This window comes from Gallus gallus, chromosome 1 (assembly GCF_016699485.2).
Source record: "Gallus gallus isolate bGalGal1 chromosome 1, bGalGal1.mat.broiler.GRCg7b, whole genome shotgun sequence".
NCBI lineage: Eukaryota > Metazoa > Chordata > Aves > Galliformes > Phasianidae > Gallus > Gallus gallus.
Window position 1 is genome coordinate 24,657,626 of NC_052532.1, and position 22,836 is coordinate 24,680,461.

At 35.9% G+C, this 22,836-nt stretch overlaps 1 protein-coding gene across 1 annotated transcript in view; it reads left to right on the forward strand.

Moving 5' to 3' along the window:
• Nucleotides 1-22,836, forward strand: part of CTTNBP2 (cortactin binding protein 2) — a 75,525-nt gene that overhangs the window by 21,927 nt on the left and 30,762 nt on the right. Inside the window, exons 3-5 of the mRNA NM_001098539.2 lie at nt 8,521-8,745; nt 13,546-15,208; nt 21,281-21,484. Coding sequence (NP_001092009.1) covers nt 8,521-8,745; nt 13,546-15,208; nt 21,281-21,484 — 2,092 coding nt within the window. The remainder of the gene's footprint in view (nt 1-8,520; nt 8,746-13,545; nt 15,209-21,280; nt 21,485-22,836) is intronic.

Here is a 22,836-nt window from a genome sequence, read left to right on the forward strand (position 1 = left end):
TCCAAAGAGAATTTTATATTACACTCAACATTTTCCTTTCAGAATGAATACTGGAAATCATTTGAAAACTCTGAATTCTCTTCCTGTGTCTCAAATAGATCCTTACTGTTGAGCATAGTGAACACACTGTTTGCAGACATCTTAATTAATTAGTCTGGTAAACATATAACGGTTAGCTAAAATGTCATCCCATGTTACTGTATGAGATTTCGATAATTTGAAAATATGAAAGTCCAAATGCTGTCAACGGAAAAAGAATTGCAGGTTGATTTAGTTATGTTTATAGTTTTTGTTAAACCTTTGGTATATTTTGCCTGTGGCTGAACTGAAGAAGCATTTAACCTAAGCGTGGAGGTTAAAGAGCCCTTTTTGCTAGACATGAAGTCGGAGTTCCTTCAGTTCTTCTGAAAAATGACTGTCAGGTTTCCAGGCAGAGGATTACAAATTGATTTGCATGAATTTGAACTATAAAGTTGAATCTGTGACGAGGCCCAGACAAAGCGTTTGTTTAAAGTAACCAGAAAGTTTAATTCTCTTCCTTTGAGATTCTACCAGGATGAAAATCTGTATTACTTTCAGAAATAATAAATATCTGGGTGGTTAAACAATCACAGTATAGAACAGTGATACATCCGTACAAAATATTGGCCTATAACTTTCAAATGTTTAAGCGTCAGACAACAAAGCCATCATAAAATTGGCCTAATGTCATCTTTATGTAGAACATCTGGATGATTATTCTCAATTAAAGCCACATGTCGTTACATGATTTGAGCTTTTTCTTTTTCCTTGGGTAGGAGCTCTGTACAAGGCCTGAGTTTCACCTTTAACATTTGTAAAAAGTTAAGAATCTTTTATGTTCGCTGTCTTTTTTTTCCTGTTCGTACTGATCTGTTAGTAACTGATCTTAGCTTTGGAATATACGGCCTTTATGTTTTATAGATCTTTTTTTTTCTCCCTTTTCAAAATGGGGGAAAAATAGTAAAGAAGAATTGGAAACATATTTCTGTCTCTGCTGTCTTTACCTCTTAATTCCCTGGAGATTTCTGTCAGGTAACGTGGAAAAGGGGAAGTCTGTTGTGCTGATTAGCAATATTGGGGTAATAAGAAATTGGTGATGGGTGAATTGAATGAAGGCCCCTGTGCCTTCTTTCTTAATTAATCATAGTATAACATACTTTTTAATGAGTATATGTTCATTGATAATTTTGTTTTGCTTAAACAAGTAGTTCCAACAAATCATTTCAAGACAGCAGTACCACCAAATAAGATTTATAAATATGTTCTATTTCAGTCACTTTCCTCTTAAGAAGTCTGTTATCTTTTCAATTTTGTTTAGAAACCAGAGTTTACCCCCCTTTAATGTAACATGTAAAATAAGCTTTTACTGACTTCTGTTCTAGTTAGCATTAGAAGACTTTTTGCCACTTCCTAAGACATATGTCAAAAGAAGATATTAGCATGAACCTATCAACATCTGCTGAAACAATTTTAGTATATGTGGAAAAGGAAATTAATCAGAGGAACAAATGCTCTTGAAAGGAAGGAAATTTTGTATAAGGGTTCTGGAGCAGCCTTAATTCAGTTCCATTGTTCCACAGCAGTGTAGGACATGCAGTCCCATTTTTGATGTTTATCACCAATTGCTTCATGGAAGACTTGGACTTGCTGAACTTTTGACTTGGCAGATAAATGAAGAGGAGACTCTGAAATGTGTTGGGCACAAATTGCAGCATTAACCTTAGAAGTGCTATTGCTTATACATTCTGCTACTGATTGTGAAAACTTGTTTCAGCAAATGTGTGCAATTAATACCAATTGAGATTATTACTGAAAAAAGTTAACAATATAGTTTATACTGTGTGGTTAATTTTTCGTTTTCTCTCATTGGAATTATTTATTGCTTATATTTTAATTGATCTTATTTGTTGTTTTTCTTTTCTTTTGTTCTGCCTTTTGCTTTAGTTCCACAGTAAGACAGATACTGTTTGAAGGTCTTGCTTGCTCCCTTGTATTCATGTTTAAACAAGAGGGAATTGGAATAAGCTAAGTTGGAAGCTGCTTTGAGAGATCACTTTATCCACTCTTCAGCTTCAAGCAGGACGAATGTCAAGGATGGATCAGGTTGCTCAGTGTCTTGTCCAATCTACTTCTGGAAATCTCCCATTGATAGGCTATACATTCTCCCTGGGCAACACATTCCAGTGCCTATCTGATCTCACTGAGAATAATTTGTGTTCCACAGGAACTCTCCTCTGTACATCACAGGAGGATTGCTTCTTGTCCTTTCAGCGTGCAGACCTCTAACACAGTTTTCCGTGGTTGTCTCTGTTTTACACTGAAGATTCCTATTTCTACTTGGCCCTCCATCATAGAGAAGCCGTCTTGTACCTTTGATCATTTTCCTTTATGAAGTTGTTCTTCAGGTCTGCTTTGTTTTTATGAATGTTAACTTGTAGTCTGCCCTTGATCTAGCATAGAACTATAGGGTAGCCTTGCCCACAGAGAACTTCGGGCTCCTGTTCTGTAAGTGGTAGCTGCAGTCTTATTTTAGTCTCCTTGCCTCAAATCCTGTGTAAGGATTTAAAAGTTGTGTATAAATATGTTGTTCTTACTGGGCTGAATTTGAAAGCTGTTGTAATTCTGTAATTCTGTCTAACTTTTACCCTACTGCAATAGAGAATTTAATGAATTAACCACTTAAAGTTGTTGGTTTTTATCTGTTTTTAGATATGCTTACCTGCATTTCATTAGCAGTTCTCCAATTTCCTATTGGAGGATTTGTCTTAAGTAATAGTTGTGCAAAACGGTGGCAAATGCTGCAAAACTATAATTTCCCACAGACATCTTAATATACCTTTAAATACTTTTAATCTCAGTTCTGTAATTAAAAAACTAGTTGATGTGCAGGAGAAAAAAGCTGACAGCTTATAAATTAACATAGCACCTCTTAGAATACAGCAGTTGTGATTACCTGCTATAGTGGATGCCTATTTTTCTGGTTTTGAGAATCTTCTGTTTGAAAATACATTCAGTTAATTATTTGCAAGTAGACATTTTAAATGTTATTTTCTCTATATATTGCTGTGCAATTTAAGTTAATGTCAGACGCTGCTAATGCTGTTTTAGCATAGACACCAAATTATGCAGAGACTATTTTAAAGGATTAATGACCCATGTGACATTAGGCTGCACATTCCCCAGATAACGAGTGCCATCAAAAGCAGATATCCTGGTATTGCTACGAGCTGTTATGACATTAAACTCAATGCTGAAAGATGTAAGAGAATTTTCTGGTTTTAGTATTTCTGTCTCTCCTGTTTATTGGTGAAGCGCAACGGGACAGAACTATCATAAGCTAAAGGAATAAAGTGCAAAAATATTATAATTATACATATCCATCATTATTTCCATCAGGGATTGTTTTGTTTTTAGCTTAAAGTATTCTGATTTATCTCCTTTCTCCCTCTTCTCCCCAATTTGCTACTGCACTTCAACATGCTTCCCCCTTACATGCCTTGGCACAGCTGTTGGTCAGCTGTCCTATGAAGAAAATTGTGGGGTGGATCCAGCTGAAAAGTCCTTTAAGAAAAGAAGCTGGCTCTTCTTTGTGTCTCTCCCTCAGTTTGTTACCAGTGCTGCCCCACAGGGAGCTTTCCCAGGACCAGTGAGTGAGTGCTGCGTGACAACAGAGAGTGGACGAAGCAGGATGTCAGTACTCTGCTGTTGCTGTGGAAGCAGAGCCTCATGGAGTCAAAAAACACCTACGTTTTTACAGTGTATTTCATTCAGATACCAGAAGTTCTGGTCTTAGGTGTGCCCAAAGGTTCTGCCACACTGGCTAAGCTAAATTTATAGGCAAGCATCTGGCTCCAGGACTCACAAATCAGCTGTTTTTACATCAGAGATCTCTTAGAGTAAGATACAATAGGTATACCTCAGACAGTGTTACACAGAAAACACTTTATTTCCTCTGAAAATCAATGATTTTCACTCTAAAGAGTGCCAGCAAGAGTAACAAGGGAACGATGCACTTCCTTCTGCACAAAAACATTTATACCCATTTGGAATTGTGATTTAGATATTGTCAAGGTGATTGTGTTCCAGCCTGCTGCTCTCTTTCCGCTTCATGGTTCTCCTTTTAGCAGACAAGTATGGAAGTGGTATTCTTTGCCTAAGTCAGGCTGGTCTTATGCTTCTCGAAGCTTAAAAGTGGCCCTACAGAAAAGGACTGTGGATGTTATGTCTGGGAAGGAGCGTGCTCAGTTCTGTTCCTGTTTCTTTCTTAGGGTTTTTTGTTCTTCTGTTTTTCTTTTCAATGTGCTCAGGCAAGTATCGATGTATAGTAGCCACTGCAGGAGCCTGGAAACTTATTTCTGGGGGCTAACAGCAGATTTCTAATAATAGCGTTAGATGTATGTTAAAATGTTAGCAGTTCTCTGTGCTTAATGCTTTGATTTCTGGAAAGCTGTAATTATAAATGAATGCCCAATGATTTGGCAACGTTCCATGAAGTTCTGAAGTTTATTTCAAAATGTGCTGGTTGTCATTCTTTTAAAATGTTTTGTTATTAATGTAAAGTGCACTTTCAGCAATTTGCAAATTTGATGTCAATCATAATGTTGGGATTATTATAGGTACTGATGTATAGCAAGAGCTGTGATGCTTTCACTCTAGTCGAAGTGTATTATTTATGTTTGTTCATCTAAGCTTACATACATCACTTTGATGAAGCGGCAGTTTATTATATTAAACATTTAGTATTAATGTGCATGCACTTAAATCTGGCAAGTAGTGATTTTAGAATTGTAGAATGGTTTATATTGTAAGGGACCTGTAAAGATATCAAGCCCAACAGCCATGCCATGGGCAGGGACATCACTCACTGGGTCAGCTTGCCCATAGGCTGAACCAACCAGGCCTTAAACACTTCCGGGAATGGGTCATCTGGGCAGCCTATGCCAGCGTCCCACTACCCTCAAAGTGAAGAATTTCTTCTCAATGCCTAATCTAAATCTACCCTAATCCAGTTTAAAACTCAATATGACTTTCTGATATTCTTTGCTATTTGCATCGTCAGTAGGATATATGAGAAGCTACTAAGAGAGTGGCTATTGTGATTCAGAAGAAATTGAAATAGTGTTACTTACAGGATTTTGTGTTGAAGTCTTCCAGTTTAAAAATAAATTAAAACAACAAAACACCACAGCTCATCTGAGCTGTATGAAAAGGTACGCTTCTTTTTTGCAGCTGTTAGAAGTTTTTAAATTGAAAAGCCAGTTAGCAGGAAAGTAAAGGAGATGATCTGAGTAAAATTTTCATTTAAAGTGAAAGCTAACAGACATTTTAATTTTCTTGTCTGCTGAATTTCATAACCTCTTCTCTTAGGATGTATGAGCAATTGAATATGTTTTGAAAGCAGAAAATGTATTAAGAATATTTTTAGAACTGTCCTTGGTGCAGAATATTCATTTACTGTTTTACAACTTCTGCTGTGGCAATGATAGAGTGCCAGGCCTGTGAGTGCCTCTGATGCTTTGGTACACTTCAGTGTCTTGGCAGCCTCAATTGGTGTTTTGACATTCTTCACTTGGTGTTTTTCTTTATGGTGTTTCTTTTTTTTTTTCCTTTCTTTTTTTTTTTTTTTAATGTTTTTTTTTTTTTTCACGGCATCTATTTTTAACCTACTTTCTATTTTTATTTTTCTGTGCCATGACAAGTTCCAGAAATACCCAAGAAGTATTGGGTTTCAGTTTAACAGAGTACTAATTCTTATGTACAGTGAAAGGCTCTATCAGTGCCTGATGGCTGTTGACACATGTTCAGCTTAGAGGAGACAATGGAGATTATGTGCAGCTCTGTCCAACCCTGCTGATGTGTTTGAGACTAGAGGATAACACAGTGATGTTAACATTCATCTCTGATAAAAACATCTTCTTGGGTATGGAACCATAGGTTATGGTAGTTTCTTTTGTTAGATAGGTCTTGCTTTAGGACCAGCACTGCAGCTTCCAAGACAGAACAGTAAAAACTGAGAATATAGGCAAATGTTAATGGGTGTTGCATTGAAGTCTCAGTAGATAAGTGGGAGACTTCAGACAAAACGGTGTCATTCTCACCTTTCTGTTCTATTCATTTGTATTTATCTGAGCTGTGTATAATAATATAACAGAGACTACTTCAGATCTGAAGTCCATCTGGCCAAGTATCCTATGGATACGTGGAGTTACTGGATGCCTCACAATTGTTTTATTAGATAAGTAAACTGTCATCATTTATTCTCCTTCCTTGTTTACGACTTTAAACATAAAGTAGGTGTTTATATCCCCTCCAGTCTTTTCTAAGCAAAACATCCGTAGCATGGATGATCATTCCTAATGTGGAAACAGTTCCAAACTTTTGGTTGTCTTGTCCTTCTTTCTTACCTAATTCTGATACAACTCTTCTTATGTTGAGAATGATAATTGCATGCGCTATCCCAGATACAAACAAAACATTAATTATACAGTGACAACGTAACAGTTACTCTCTTGTTCTTTATTTTTCTCTTTACTGATCTCTGGACTTCAGAATGAAGCTCTGATGGCTTTTTTCTTTTCCTTATTTTTTAACCTACAGCTGAGCTCCTACCTTGGTCTTACTTCCTTTACTTTGATGGTTCACTCTCTTTATATAAACTGAGAGGCTTTTACGCTGCTGATGTTTTATGTATGGATTGTGCCTCCATCTCTATTTAAATTCTTAACCTTTTGCATTTGTCATCTTGTTTGTCTACTTAGTGCTTTAGTCCATTAAGAGTTAGGGCTGGCTTTGGTTATGTTTCCTTTCCTGCATAAAGGTTGAATTCCTAAGCTAAGCAATTCCAGTAACTCCTGTGTATAAAGCTAGGAGCTGCAAGTATAGTCTCTCCCCAATAAATATTGTATTTTATTTTAAAATATAAGATAAAAATTGAGGCTTTGAAATGTTAAACTAATTAGAGGTTATTTGCAGAGAAAATATATACATATTTTCTGGTTCTATTTATGCTATCAAATTGGAAAGCAGACTTAAAGGTTTTCAAGCATCAGAGTAATCAGGAACACTTGCATCTGCTGCAATTAAATTATCTTTTACTTTTTAATTTCTTCCAAAATTTCAATGTTGTACACTATGTAAATGCAAGAGTTGGCAATTTACTAAGGTGCATTATTTGTAGCTAGTCCCTGGAGAGTTTTTCTCACACAGTTCTTAGGTTCTTTGATTTCCCATGCCCTGAGTGGGTGTCACCTTTTATGGCCGCCTTTTCATATGTTAAAGTTATAACATCAGGCTATTGGAAGGGCTTCTTAACCTATTTTGTTAGCCTCTTCTACCCCTTCCTCCTCCTTTATGCCTCAAAATTTGCTTATTCTTCCTCAGGTTTCACTTATTCCTCACTGAACTTCCTGAGTTTGAAATAAATCTCACATTAAAAAAAAAAAAAATCTATTATTTTTGAGATTCCTCTTTCTGATGGTATTTCTCTGCACTGTTTTTTGTTCTGTTTTTTGAAATATGCTTTAAAGAGCTGCTCTGATGATTAGTTTGATTTTAAGGTAACAAGCCTTCACTTCCAAAGTTTGTACTCTTAAGCTTTGGCTCACTTCCTTCTGCTTTCTGTTGCATGTGCAAGCATGAAAACACCACAACAAAATCTTTAGATTTAGGATAATTTTGTTGTTTAGTTTTCTTCTTTTGTTTTCTTTTGTTTCATAAGCCTGAGGGTTTGGAACAATATTTCTTATAAATAAAATTAGAAGACTGTACTGATCTGTGGCCTTCTTATGTAGTGTGTATTAAACATATCAAAATACCTTATCTGAAATTGATCTTGTTGGGCTAAAGAACCAAAAATTTATCAAGCAAAATTACATCCAATCCTTATTGTGTAATATTTTGATTTTCTAAGAGTAGTATGGCACTGTATTTTAGAAATACAATTGTGCTGTTTAATAATAGCTTGTAGAAACATCTGATAATGAGGTTTTTCTTGAGCAGAGATTTGGGAAGGCTCTTGGTGACATTTTTGCTCTCTGCTTCTCTGTGATTGTTTCTTATGCAAATCTCTGTATGTACGAGGATACCATCAATTCTTCTTTAATTTTAAAAATACTTATTTTGTTATTGTAAAAATGCTTCAGGTGTTTATTGCTTGCCTTGAACTAACATTTTAATACACTGAAGTAGGAAACTGTTTTAGAATGTTGTTCTTCCCTTTACCTCTCAATGTGTCATCGAACTTCTGATACTTCTGAAACTGTTCCAAGCTGAAATTTCTGTACTAAATTGAGAAGCAGAAGGTTTTACTTAGCAAATTGTATTGACTGTAATGAAATGTCTGCAGCACATCAGCCCAAGTCTATTAGAAACTGGAAATATCTAAAGAAAATATTTTAAAAACATAACTTTCCTGGTTGTTAAGGTCTGTTCTATGTGTTGTTATATTCCAAAGAATACATTTAGTTTTATTTCCTTATCTTTTGTTTTTTCTTTTATTAGGCACGGCGCAAAGAAGTTTTTATCCAGGAACGATATGGAAGGTTTAATATGAGTGACCCTTTCCTGGCTCTTCAGAGAGACTTTGAGGCAGGGGCTGGTGAGAAAGAAAGGAAGCCAATCTGCATGAACCCACTGTCCATTTTAGAAGCTGTTATGGCTCACTGCAGGAAAATGCAAGAAAGAATGTCAGCTCAGTTGGCTGCCTCTGAAAACAGACAAAAGAAGGTACCTTACTACCAACTTTTTGTTTCTTTTTCTCTTCCTGATTTGTTCTTTCATGTCACTTTTTAATTTGCACCTTTGCCTAACTTCATTATCATCACGAGTGTTGAAAATTTATCGCTTAGTTGTCATATATAGTGAGGTGCTTGTTTTTTGCTGATATTTTATGTGTACACCTCATGTGTTATGTAAATCTAGCTCTAATTACAGAATAAATGAAGTAGAACCAGTACAATTCATAGAAAAGATCCAGCTTGTATATCCACACTGGAGAGACCCTGATGTATCCTGGACAACCTGCTCACTTTCTGAGTGGGAAGTTGAACCAGATGACCTCCAGAGGTCTAATCTCAACCAGTCTGTGATTCTGTGATAGCTTCCTGCACAGTTTGATCAGTTTCTTGTTTCAGTGCATAGCCAAAAGTCCCTCCGCGTGCATATGTTTTTCATCCATCTTTTTAGAAAGAGCTCTTAGAGTATGGAGGTATGAATGCATGTAAGATGACTTTATATATTAAAAATGTATCTTAAAGTCAGGATATTGCTATGTAAGTTTGATTAGCAAATTAGGATGTTAGGATGTTAGGATGCCAACTTTTTTATTTCTATAACAAATGCGAAATTTGAGTGAGAACAGGACTTGAAAATGAGCTGGCTGGTATTAAACAAGCATGTGTGTGATTTACATCTTCCTCTTTAAAATCTAAATAGAAATACTGCTTGAAAGGGTCATCCTCTTAAGCTTTTTGGTTTGTAGCAACAGTTGTCATTTCTTTCAGCCATCTCCATTAACCCCTATGTAACCTATTCATTCAGTGTTTTACATTTCCTTGGTTCCTCATTTTCCTGTCCACCATCCCTCAAAACCCTCTTTGGCAGAGGGTAATAAGGGTATTTGAAGGGATTTCTAGAATTGTCCAACAAAATATGGTGACCCTGTGTAAGGAAAAAAAAGTTAAGCCCAGACAAATGTGACCTAAATACACAGCCAGCTGTCCTTTCTCTAAGAGTGGTTTTTCCTTCTCTAGACATGTGACACTTCTATCTTTCTTTTTCAAATTGCCTCGCTCTCACTCTTAAACTAAGCGATGAGGTGTTTTTACAGCTGTGCTTATTTTCTATGGATATTACTGGAATCAAGCAGGCTCACAGTGAGCTCTTTTTTGTGGAGACTTACTGCCTATGAGTATAGTGACCCTAAAACATTCTTTGAATAAAATGATTATTTGATACTAAAAAGTCAGAACAATGTGCAAGGATGCACCAAGGAAAACGGAGGGGTGCACAAATGACTATGAGTTACAGGCTTCCCTTACACCAAATATTTAACCCCTAGATTTCATCTGCTTTGCATTAAGTCTTGAGCCCCTTCCATCTCTTTCTATGCCTTTCCTGGAGCTGCTGACAAAATTCATTCTGAGGTTTCCTAGAAACTCAAAACCAGATCATCAGAGTTGACAGTTCTTGGTCTGTCAAGTGTTGGCGGATAAATTAGTACTGGGATGCATGCTCAAAGATACATTTCTTGATTGGAAGAGGACTGTTGATGTGATTTAGTCGAACTTTGTGCTTAAAGCAGCTTATCCACCAGCAGTATATTTGGTCATCTGTGAACTTGTCTACCTGAGTCTTGAAAACTCTCAAGAAGGGCAGTATTGCAGCCCTCCTGCATTACCATCATTATGAAGAATGTCTTAAGGGGAAATCTTTCATGTTACCTTTTAATGAGGTTCAGCCTGCCACTACCAAGAAGAATTCGGTTTTGTCGTTGTTGTAGTAGCCCTTCAAGGAGTAGTATGCTGCCACTAGTTCCCTTAGTCTATCTTCTACTAGACTAAGCAAGATCTCTTGACCTTTTTTGGCAAAGCATGTCTCTCTCTCATATTTAAAAGACCTTTGCTGTTCAGTTTTTCACTGGTTCCTGTCAATTTTCTCAGACTTTCCAGACTCCTTTTCAGAAACTTCTTGGGCACATTTCCAAATGTTTGTATTACTGATATGACTTAGTGTATGCATACAGTACACTTTACAAAAAAAATATATGTTTCAGTTCATAAACTCATAATTAATCACAGCTAGTTCCAAATCTGTCATCTCAAGGAAAAAATACTGGGTAAATATTACAAGGTTTTGTTTGTTTGTTTTGGCTTGTAGGTTTTTTTTATTATTATTCAGGATGATATAGCCAAAATAAAGGGGTGGAGGGAGATAAAGTAGAATGAGAAACAATTTCCTCTAATGCTGCTCCTGCTGATTTGAATTCAAACACAGGATCTATATATTTATGTCAGGAATTCTTTATTTATATGCAATATGCAATGCTTACGAGTGAGATAAGGTAATGATATGGCAAGCCAATTTCATTCCATCTGCATGTTAAAATCTACCTATAGTTTTTTCAAAGTAAGATAGTATCCCAGCAGTTCTTTTAGAAAACCAGTCTCTCTCATGAAATTAAGACAGTGATGTCCATTGTAATTTATGGTTTGTAAATGGAATAATAGAAAATATTGATTCAAACTTTTCACTATAATCTCATTGCATTTTCAAGCTTTCAAAAATGTATATATTTGCCACGTTTTTCTTACTTGCTTTAGCAAAAAAGAAAATATCAGATATTTCACTGTTACTCAGTGGTTGTGGTTGTCCATGAGGATTAGTCTTGCAAAATTTGAAATAGATACTGAAATATCATGTGAAGAACTGTGAAAAGAATCACTCCTAAGTAAGTTTCATCACAATAGCTTCTCAATTTAGGTTACACTGAGTTGATTAACCTGGGATGAAGCTGTAAATCTACAGTGGAGCTCTTCCCCCACTAAACATTTGTTGATGTATTTGAAGCCCTAATGATGTTGACAATGTAGATGTAATTTCTAACTGTGGTTTTTTTCTCCTTGCTCGCTGTTTTGTTTTTTTTGGGTGTTTGTGTGTGTGTATGTGTCATTATAGTAAAGTTTATTCCTGAAGTAATACTATTACTAAAATATGGTACAGAAGTGTTGCCATTACCTGTTGATGCTGACTTTTTGTCAGCCAGGACAACATTTTTAGCTATAAATGAATTTCAGACACATCTACAGTAGTGTGGAAAACATTTCCAGAGCTAAGAAATTTCATCTTCTGTTGTAAAGGAGAGGGAATAGAGTGCTATAGCAGCAGGCTTCTGACAAACTGTTAGACTGTAGAGCACAGGGATTTTGTTTGTTTGTTTTGCTTTGAAGAGTGGGTGGGGATACTGCTGGTGGTTTGGGTGTTTTCTTTTTCTTTTTGGAAGGGGGGAGGAGTTTTTGTCTTATTTTCTTCTACCAACCAAGAAAAAAATTATGCAGTGACTGAGAGAGAAGACATACCCTATTACCAGTCCCCTAGACCATCTTGTTTCTCACATTACTGTCTTAAACTCTGAAATTAGTATCAATTTGACCAGAACACTAAAATCTGAATCTGTATTCTCAGTCTTTCTCCATCTATTGAAGTGAAACTTTAATTCTAAGTAAGGTCTTAAATTTATGACTGTTTGCCACGGCTTTCCTCAGGTTTTTTTTTTTGTTTTTTTTGTTTTTTTTTTTAACATTGTGAAATATTACTGGATTGTAGAAGCATGAAACAGTTTCCTGTTGCAGTCAAAATGAAACTATTAAGAGCACTTGACTTCTTCTGGGTGTCTGAAAGTATTTTTCCAGAATAGTAACAATGCCCACTAGAAAATGCATGCTAGCAATACTAGTTCTGAATTGTTCTTCCTATATGAATCTCTACACAAGTATTAAGTAAAACTGATAAATCTGAACTGATGTAAAGAGTACAGGAGAAGGAATGCTCACTGTTTGTTTTCTCATTATCCAGATGAGCCATACAGGAAGCAACTGTATCAGTATGTGAAAGTAGGAGTAGGAAAACGAAACAACCAATTTTTCTTCTGTTGTAGTTTGACATACGTAAAAGTTTCCCTGGGAAAACATAAAGTAATTTGTGTTGCCATACTATTACTTGCTGTTTTATGAAAGGGTTCATTAATTTGTATTTTTCCAGTGCTTTTCAGTGACAGAGCCTTTGAATAAAAGCATAGTCAGTGGGCAAGATGAGTTAGAGGTGATGACTGTATGAATGAGTGGAAAATTTATTCTCATCTGTTATTTGCACATAACAAGTAGTCTTCTTATCCTAGCCTACAATGTAGTTTACATACATCACAGATGTCAGTGAGACATACCACTGTTAGGAAGTACAGGAAGATATTTGTGTCTGTACTCAAACATTTCTCTCAGAAATGAATGTATTGTTATAAATGTAAATAAATAAGATAGCCATTATGGGCATGAACTGTGCATTTCAACACTAATCTTCAGTCTGAGGAGGACCTAGAATTTCTGTGCTCAAAGTTTGTTTGAAGCTTGCTTCTTGCTTGTGCCTAATTCCTTTGCAGAAAAGAGAAATCTTACAAAGTAAAAGAGGTTCAGTCAGGTGCCCAATTTCAGTGCTTACCTAATTTCTGGAGACCAGGCAGCTCCTCACTCAGAAATCATGAGATTTTAATCAATTCGTGGAGTCTCTATGTTATCAACAGGAAAAAAAAACAAAAGATGAGTTTACTTATCTCTGGAGAGCAATTCAGAGAGTGTCTACATCTTTCTCTTGCTTATAGGCATTTTCATGAGAAACCACCAATCACTTTCCTGGGCAGACAGGTTCATTTTAGGTGTACTCTCAAAGGTTAAAATATTAATCTCAAGTTAATAGCAGGTTATATTGAAAATCTCCCTCTTGTTAATGCATTTTTTTCTATGTGCTTTCTTACAGCTGGAAATAGAAAAATCTCAGTTACAGAATCTTGAGCTGGAGCACAAAAAGCTATCTGCTCGTCTTGAAGAAGAACGGGGCAAGAATAAGCACATAGTATTGATGCTAGTGAAAGAGTGTAAGCAGTTATCTGGACGAATTGTAGAGGAAGCCCAGAAATTGGAAGAAGTAATGTCAAAATTTGAAGAGGAAAAGAAAAAGGCTAGTGAACTGGAGGAGTCTCTTGCAGCTGAGAAACAAAAGAGTACTCAAATGGAAGCTCAGATGGAAAAGCAGCTGTCTGAGTTTGACACAGAGAGAGAGCAGTTGCGTGCCAAACTTCATAGAGAAGAAGCACACACCAGTGACCTCAGAGAAGAAAGAGATAAAATGATAAAAATGATTGAGCAATTAAAGAAGGAGAATGAGAGTAAAGCTAATCTTTCTCTTAAAAATAAAGATAAAAATAAAGATAGGAGTTTTGTTTCTGTTTCTGTTGAAACAGAAGAGCCAGTTTCAAGAACTATTGCCTGCCAAACAGATCCTGTAGCGGTAGACAGTAGTGCTGAAAATACAAAGAAGTTGCCTTTGACTGTATCTGTGAAGCCTTCTGCAGTGAACCCCTTAGTGTCTGGCAATACAAAAATGAATGTGTGTGCTAATGCAGCATTTGTGAAGCCTGTCATTGATAGGCAGTCTTCACATAATGAACTTGTCCCTCCTACAACTCCCGTTCTTACACAGAGTCCAAACAGAATTGAGGAAAATGGACCAAGTACAGGCCTATCACCTGATTTACCAAGTAGCACTTCCCCTCTTTCAAACAGTACTTCCCTTTCCACTCCTTCTGCACCAACTGTTGCAACTCAGAATTACTCGCTGACTTCATCTATGCACAGTTTGCATTCCCCATCTGCCAGCACTACTGGCCAGCCAGGCCTAAATCCACGAATCCAAGCAGCTAGGTTTAGATTTCAAGTAAATGCTAATGATCCAGACCAAAATGGAAACACAACCCAAAGCCCTCCCTCAAGGGATGTATCCCCTACCAGTCGTGACAACCTAGTTGCCAAGCAAGTAGCTCGAAATACCGTGACCCAAGTCCTCTCAAGATTTACAAGCCCTCAGAGCAGCAGTCCAGCGCGCCCTGGGGTGTCACATTCAGGGGATGCTGGCACATACCCCCCAGTCGGTAGAATGAATTTAAAGACGCCTAGCGTATCAAGAATTGACAGAGGAAATCCTCCGCCTATTCCTCCTAAAAAACCAGGGCTTTCGCAAACTCCTTCTCCACCGCACCCACAGCTAAAGGTTTTAATGGATAGTAGTCGATCCCCAAATACAAGTGCAAAAACTGATAGCAAAACTGTGACCTCACCTCTTTCAAGCTCACCACAAGGAATCAGGGTAATAAATGAGGAAATTATTTCTAAGTCCTCACCTCAGCTGCCACCAAAACCTGCTATAGATTTATCTGTGGCACCTGCAGGCTGTGCCATTCCAGCCGTAGCCACATCTCAGGTGGGTGCCTGGCCTTCCCACTTCCCTGGACTGAACCAACCTGCATGTTCAGAAAATTCCTTTGTCATTCCCACCACCATTGCCTGTAGCTCCTCCATAAACCCTGTTAGTGCTTCATCCTGTAGACCATGTGATTCAGACAGCCTCCTGGTAACAGCATCAGGTAAAGGGATTGATATGTTACAAACTATCTCCCTCTGAAGTAATGTTTTGTTTTTACTCTAAATCTCTCAGTTGCTATATTCACTTTTTCTATATACCTTTCTTTGTTTATTTTCTAAGCACTGAAATTTCCATTTATATTTTTTCCACTTTCCAGGGGTATGGGAATTCTTCTGCGTGATTAATTAGTTTGCTTCCTCAAGGAGGTCTCCAAATTGAATGTTTTGTTGTTTTGGTTTTTTTTTGTTGTTTGTTTTAATGGTAGATTTTTAATGTCTGCAGCAAATAAACTGTAGATTATGAAATACTAAATAAGCTACCTTTTTAATATGGTTATTTTGAGCTATAAAAGGCTTTCTTTCTCTGTAATAATATTTTGAACATCACCTCTGCTGATCATCTTCAATGGAATATGTATTTCAGTGCCTTGCAGTGCTTTGTGAGCCTTTCAGAAAATAGGGCATAGCTGGGACTGCTGTGTTCTTCTCCTATAGTATCAAGTGGTTACAACTTAAGGTGTATTATTGCCTGGATAACAGCGCAGTCCCAAATATATCACTTCATATCCATAGAAGTATATATATATGTATATATTTTTTTATTTCCATTTTTCTGTAGGTTTTTTGTAGACATTTACAGTAGTAGGCTTTATAAGTACTTCTACATAGTATGTCAGAGATTCACTTCAACTGGAATCTGCAAAGATTTGACGTTGGAGAGAGTTAAAATCTAAATCTTATGTTAGCAGTCCAAGTTTGGGGTCAGTGCATGTATCTGCTATTCATTTTGCATTGTGGTGGAGACTTTTGCTATCACAAAAGTCTGTACTGTACTCTGATGCCAGCTTCAGGATATCTTGATGACAGCTAAATGAACAGACAGCCTTAATGTACATTTGAGTTCATGTCCATGATAGGGTCAATACCACTGAAAGATCAGGTAGAAGACCCTCTTTACCCTCACTTCTGCACTTCAGATGCAAAAAATCTTTGTCAACACTGAAGAATGTTTCAGTGGTCTGAAACTTCATATGGTTATTTTCAGTTCAGTTACGGTCCTTTAGTCCCTTGTGACTTCAGTACCTTTATCTTATCTGTAGGGAATGAACCTCTCCCCACAGTACAGGTGGTGTGCTTCCATTTGACAGAGGACCACATTTTGTGGGTAGTCATCCCACTGATGAGGCAGTTGAACTAACTCCGGTCTTGGGGAAACTGTTCTGAAAGCAGCATGAGGCAGACTTGGATCTGTGTATATAGGGAATATATTGGTCCAATGTTCACATTACTAAGAAATTTTATTCTCGTTCCACTTCAGTGAAGATTTTCAGCATGTTTCTTGAGTAATGCCTAGTTCTACTGTCAGAATCTTCTTTTGAAAAAAGTGCCATGCCCTCAAAAATCTTATCTTCCATTTGTCTGCCACATCTCAGAGTTAATATCTGGAATCTGATGACTGCCTCCTGGTTTGCTCTTTATCATATTGATGTCCTGAATTTTCATCTTTATTTTTTATTGATAGCTGAGTCTGATTGCCATGCCAGATAGTTAATGAGTCTTCCAGTATTCCAGATATTATCCAAACCTTGTTTGCCTTCAGGAGCTGTGAGACTCCATAATGGAATTATAACTTGGTAAAGAATTTAAGAATCTACTAATGTACAACTAATTAATTATTAGGAAGATCAGCTTCAAAGTTAATAGTTTCTTTGGGCTGGAGGCTGTCTTGCACAAACTCTACCTGTGTGAAATAAACTGTATATTTCAGTTAGGCTTAACTAGGTGATCTTTGATGATCACTTTAAGACAATTGTTGATGATTCTTTCAAAAAGAAATTAAAAATGAAAGAAAAAAATCTTCCATTTTAAAAATATAAGTGCCACCACTTGACTTCATAACTGCATGTACTGTTATCACTTTTTTGTGCTTCTACATATGAACATTTTTAGGAGACTAATCAGCCTCGATACAGAGCTGTGGTTTTAATATGCCTCCTTTACCAACCTACAAAATAAGGCAGGAAAAAGCTATACTAAATTTGTCCGCAATATTCAGGTGAATATTCAGGAACTCCTTTCTCTTTAACCCAAACTTGGATTTGATTGAATTTATTTCCAATCTCAGATTATTTCTTTTGGTTTGGTTTGTTTTTTTAAGGGAACTTAATCTATTTTGGCCAAGTGTCCTTGCAAACTGCACTAGAACTATGTAGACTATGAGCAGTGTATATTATACAAATATGGAAAGACATTTCCCTCGAAATTTTAGGAAAAGAATAGATTTTAGAATTACATGTAGAAATAGTCTTTGCCTTAGGGAAAACAAAAAAAAAAAAAAAAGACAAAATTTAATTATACTATTTTAAGTAAGATAAAGTGGCCACTTATGCCTGAATTAATGTCACTCATTCACTCTTTTTTTCAGTTTCTTTTTAGAGTATGATCTTACTGAAACTACTTTCCCATATCTGCATTTTCATGCCCTCTAGTCACAGATTCTATTACTTATATCAATTTTCTGGTTGGTTTTAGTCTGTTTTATTTACTTTTTTTTTTCCCCCCAGAAAATGTTTGGAATTTCAGTTTTGCTTTCAGTTAAAGCAGAACATAGTGAAATCTAATTCATATTTTATTGCATAGTAAGTAGTGAGCTTCAGTCAGAATTAGTTAATATTTAAGAAAATATGCAAAAGATTTAACAAATTAGAAAACATTGGAGGTATCCTTGTTTTTTATGTCTGTTTGTTGATAAATTTGTATTTCTTTCTTCTTACTATGGAGTCAGAAGAATTGGTAATGGCATAGTTACTCAGGTATGCCTTTTATTAATTTGAAAACTGTCCTAGCTAGGTCAGATAGCTTTAAGAACCTGTCAATAGCATGATTTCCAATAAAGAAGTGCCTTGGTTCTGGGGAGAGCAAGCATTAAGAGAAAACGAAAAATGTGAGCTCGGATTGTTTTGGTTACCCTTTCTCCTGAATTAATGCCGTGATAGTTGCCTTTAAATGTGAGGCAGTTCACTGTGTTGCCCTTTTCATTCCCGGTAAGGAAGGACGCCAGCTTTTGTCATTGATGTTGAACAGACTGCACAGTAAGAAATTACAATGAACATTTATGGCCTGATTTGAAATCTGTGACAGTGTTTTCATTAACTTCAGCAGCCTTTCAACTGGTGCCAAAGTGCTTCTGCTCTGTTTGGATTCCTACTTTTCAATGGCTGCAAGACTTCAAAATGGAAACAAATCTAGGCAGTTGGATTTTCATACCCCTGGGATTTCTGCTTTCACTTTCTTCTTGGTTTTGCGCTTTTTATGTCACTCTTCACTGAAGTATGTTTTTTTATTTTGCTCATTTCTATCATGATTTCTGATTATTCTCTCTATACAATTGGCTTAGAAGATAAAAGTGGGGAATGAGGTACTGATCTGGGCTTTGAAATTAACCACCTCCACATTCTGAAGCTGATGCCAGAAGCTGTTTTTGTCTGTCCCTCTGCCCTTCATCACTGCATGTCCTGCACGCTTTCACAGATGCTTCACATTTCCTAACTATTTGCATCTGTAATGATGTACCTGTAATAATGGTTATGAGTATTTTCTGATGTCGCTTTTTTTTTTTTTTTTCTGGATGAATGCAGCATTATTGTTTTTGTTTACATTGATGATAGAAGCTAAACTTACCTTATTATCCGGTTCTCATATCTTTCTGTGTGAAAAGATTCCATCCAATGATAACTAAGTATAGTGAATTTCATCATTCGATTGCAACAATGTTTTTTTCATTTCAGCATGTTAGAGCAAAAATTAAGATACCACACATGGCCCAATAAACATTCCTTTTTTTGCCATTTCTATTAATGTTTAAAAAAAGAAAAAAAGACAACCAACACACACCTTACACCATTTTCAATAATGAAGGATTCCCAGCAATATCATTCCCAGCTGCTTTGCAGAATAAAGTTCTTGCTGATAGCTCAGGCTCCCAAACTCCCCCAGGTAATTCCAGTACAAACCAAATTAAGTTCTAAAATGAAGGCAGAAGCTTGAACAAAGACTATTAGAATTTGGAGTGCCACACAAGCAAAGTTGGCTGTCATTAAGTACCGTGCCAAGGGAGTAAAGAATAAATATGAACTGCCGCTTTAAAAAGATAGGTGTGTATATGAACAATCAGCACATTTAGTTTCAAAAAATTATTAAAGATAGGAAAAACAAAAGCGTTGTTACAATGGAGAGGGTGAAAAGAAGTTATTTTTCAGTCCTTCAGGGATTTTGGCAGAGTCAGCTGTTGTCAAATGTCAGAACTGTAAGTGCAGTGTATTTTACCATTTAAAAGATGTAGTTTACTTCACATGTTCCTTCTTTAGCTTTTTGACATGTTTGGAAAACGTTCAAAATTCCCAAAATATCAGAAAGACAAATATTAATGAAGGTATTGGTAGTCAGAAAGAAACTTTAGAATTGAAGTTGTATAAAGATGGATGGAGTTACATTCAGAGATTATCATCGGCTTCAAGCTGGGTCTGTAATTTAACTTCGTAGTTGTACTGATGACTTTTTGGAAGTCATAATTTATATGAATACTATATTAAGTAGATAAGTTGAATAATAAGTTAGCCTTGTGGTAATACTGCAAATATGTTTCCCTTACATACTAAGCTAGTAAACTTAATTTGAAATGACAAATTCACTTGCTTTTGAAATGAATAAAAAATACTCTTAGCACTTATTTTTGTTGTTTTAAACAGGAATCAAGCAATGAATTCTTTATTAACTCTACTCAGATGATGGCTTATGTAAATCTGGACCTTAATTAAAATTTGCCCAAAACTTGCAAGGTTCCCAAATTTCTTAAACCTGTCAAATTCTTCTGGATTAAATTTTGTTCTTCTGAAATATGGAGCACATCATCCCAGTAGGCTGCTTTTCTGCTGTATATGTTAAAGGTTGGGTAACACCCAGCTTGATGGAGCTGGAAGTAACACTCTGCCAGCTCTTTAGTGTTGAGTGACACTGAACCTCAGTAAAATCTGGGCAAGCTTGCCATGTTTTGTCAGATTACAGCCTCGTATCCTAGCTTGTATTTGCCTACAGAATACAAATAAAATTACTTATTGAAGAGAGAAATAGAATGTGGATTTTCTAAAGGGAATAGTCAAAATAAGAAAAGATCTTTCTTCTATTTTCTATTGCAGTCCTGGGTCAAGGAAGAATCCACAAATTTTTTTATGACTTATGCAAAAAACTTCATATTCTTAACAAACTCCCTACTAAAGCTCAAAATTAATGGATGCAACATTTAACCAAAATAACTCCTAAGCTTTCATAGCTTTGAATTGAATATTGTCTTTGAGCTGGGTGGCTTGAAAGCTTTCACTAGTAAATTTGATATAACTTCTATCCATTCACATATTGTTTAAGTATTGCTGAGTAAAATATTACCTTAAAGCATAGCTCGGTATTTATTTCCGCATTATTTCTGCAAGTTTTTTTTTTGTTGTTTTTGTTTTTTTTTTTTTTTTTTTTTTTTTTGCTCTGCAAAGTTATTGAAAGTTACTTTAAGTTATTAAGGGCTCTTTGCATCGTTTGTTTATATAGGAGTGGGTGAGATATAAATACTGATGTTTGAAATAAGACTGTAAGGGAGGATAAAAGCTCATGTGGAAATAAATGCATTTTATTTTAGAAAATTTTTCTTGGATACTTAAAAAAAATACCCTAAAAGCCTTTGCAACATATCAGTAATTCATTTAAAACTTATATAAAATTTTCAGTAGTTTCTGAATTTTGTTAGTATAATTTTGGCAGAGATCCAGCTGCTGCTACAATTCGTAACAAGATTTATGTTAACTTGCTGTAGTGAAATCTTGTTTGCATTAACATCTGGTCACCCCTGTACACAGTTTTTATTTTTTAGATTGCCTTCTAAAAGACAAAGCATCACCACATAACTTGTGCTAAACTAACAAATCCAGTCATCTTAAAGATCATTCTTAATGTTTAAAGGAACACAGAAAATGCGGAGCTTTTTTTATTTGTGTCTTCCTTCTAACTTCTGTTGCTTTAACTCACAGGCTGGTCTTCCTCCCTAACCCCTTTGTTAACAAGTGGTGGTCCTGTCCCCCTGGGTGGCAGGCCCACCCTTCTTCACCAAGCTGCTGCCCAGGGAAATGTCACTTTATTATCAATGCTGCTTAATGAAGAAGGACTGGACATTAATTACTCTTGTGAAGATGGCTATTCTGCCTTGTATTCTGCTGCTACGAATGGACACACAGGTAAGCAATTCAAAGATTTGTTTACATCCAGCATTCATGTGAAATAGTAAAATCTTCTTTTATTTCATAAGTTTTTAATGCTAAATTAATCAAATGTTGAAACTGTACCATGTTACGTGGGAAACAAACTGTCTTTGTTTTAAACTAGATGAAATAATCTTAGTTCATTCTCTACATTCTACTGAAGTAGTTAGCGAATTTCTTTCTCTTTTCCCATCTTTCCCAACCCTTGGTCTCAAGGTGGTAGCATCTCTCGAGCCTTCCAACAGTCAGCCTTCGTATTTTATGGGTAACTTTATAAAAGTAGGAAAATTGTAGGGAAAAGTATTTATTTCATTGATACAAACTCTACGCAACGATTTTTCCGACAATTGACACAAATTTTGAACAGCAACTTTCTCAAAATCAGAGTACAGTTAACTATAGTTTTTCCTACAGATTTAAAAACCTGCAACCAGGAGCATTATGCTCATTTTCAGCACTGAAGAGGAAGTTCTTCAATACGAATGACTGAAATTCCACGAATTTTAGTAAAGTCTCAATTTTTTTCTGTAAGGTGGAACACGGTGTCTTAAAGACCATTATATTCAAGACTACTTTTTGACTTTATCTAACAGTGCATCTATTTGTGACATAATTAGAAATCTCTGACTCACTGTTAAAAACAATATTTGCAGAATTTTTTTTTTCTTTTTCTTCTGAAGTCTTTTTAAAGTCAGAGTGTAAAGTTAGGTTCTAAAATCTGTGCTTAGACAAGCAGTATACATTTTTCTGACATGTTCAAGGTTAATTTTGCTACCAGACATAGGGACAGGAAGAATTTTCCTTGTGTTCACAAAGTATTTTGTCTTTCTTTACTAAATGCTATGATTTAGTTTCTACAGTCATCTGGGCCTTTCCGTTTGGCAGATATTTGCTGTTGCCATGACCTTTAAAATATTGGGAAAGTCCTTTTATTTTCTTCCTTGTGCAATTCATTGTTTTCAGTAGTAAGGGTCCCATTTTATCACAATGTGTGGAATTTTTTTCCCCTCACTGAATGGATGTTCTGTAAATTCTTCTGGATTTATGTCCCTGGGTGGTGTTTGTGGGTGACAGTGCTTGCTCTAAATCTTCTCTCATCTTGTATTCCTAAGATGTTTCCAAGCAAAAACCGTTATCTTCAATTTCAATTACTAAACAGCTCTTACTGACAGCAAAAGCAATTTGTTTGCTTTTTTTATTGTGAAAATTTCAAATAACAGAGGCCCCTGGGTGATGTATGAAAACAAAATAAGAAAAACAAACACATGTACAGACATCCTATAGTTATTGGTACCTTTTACTTTGTAAGATACAAATTTTATTATGAT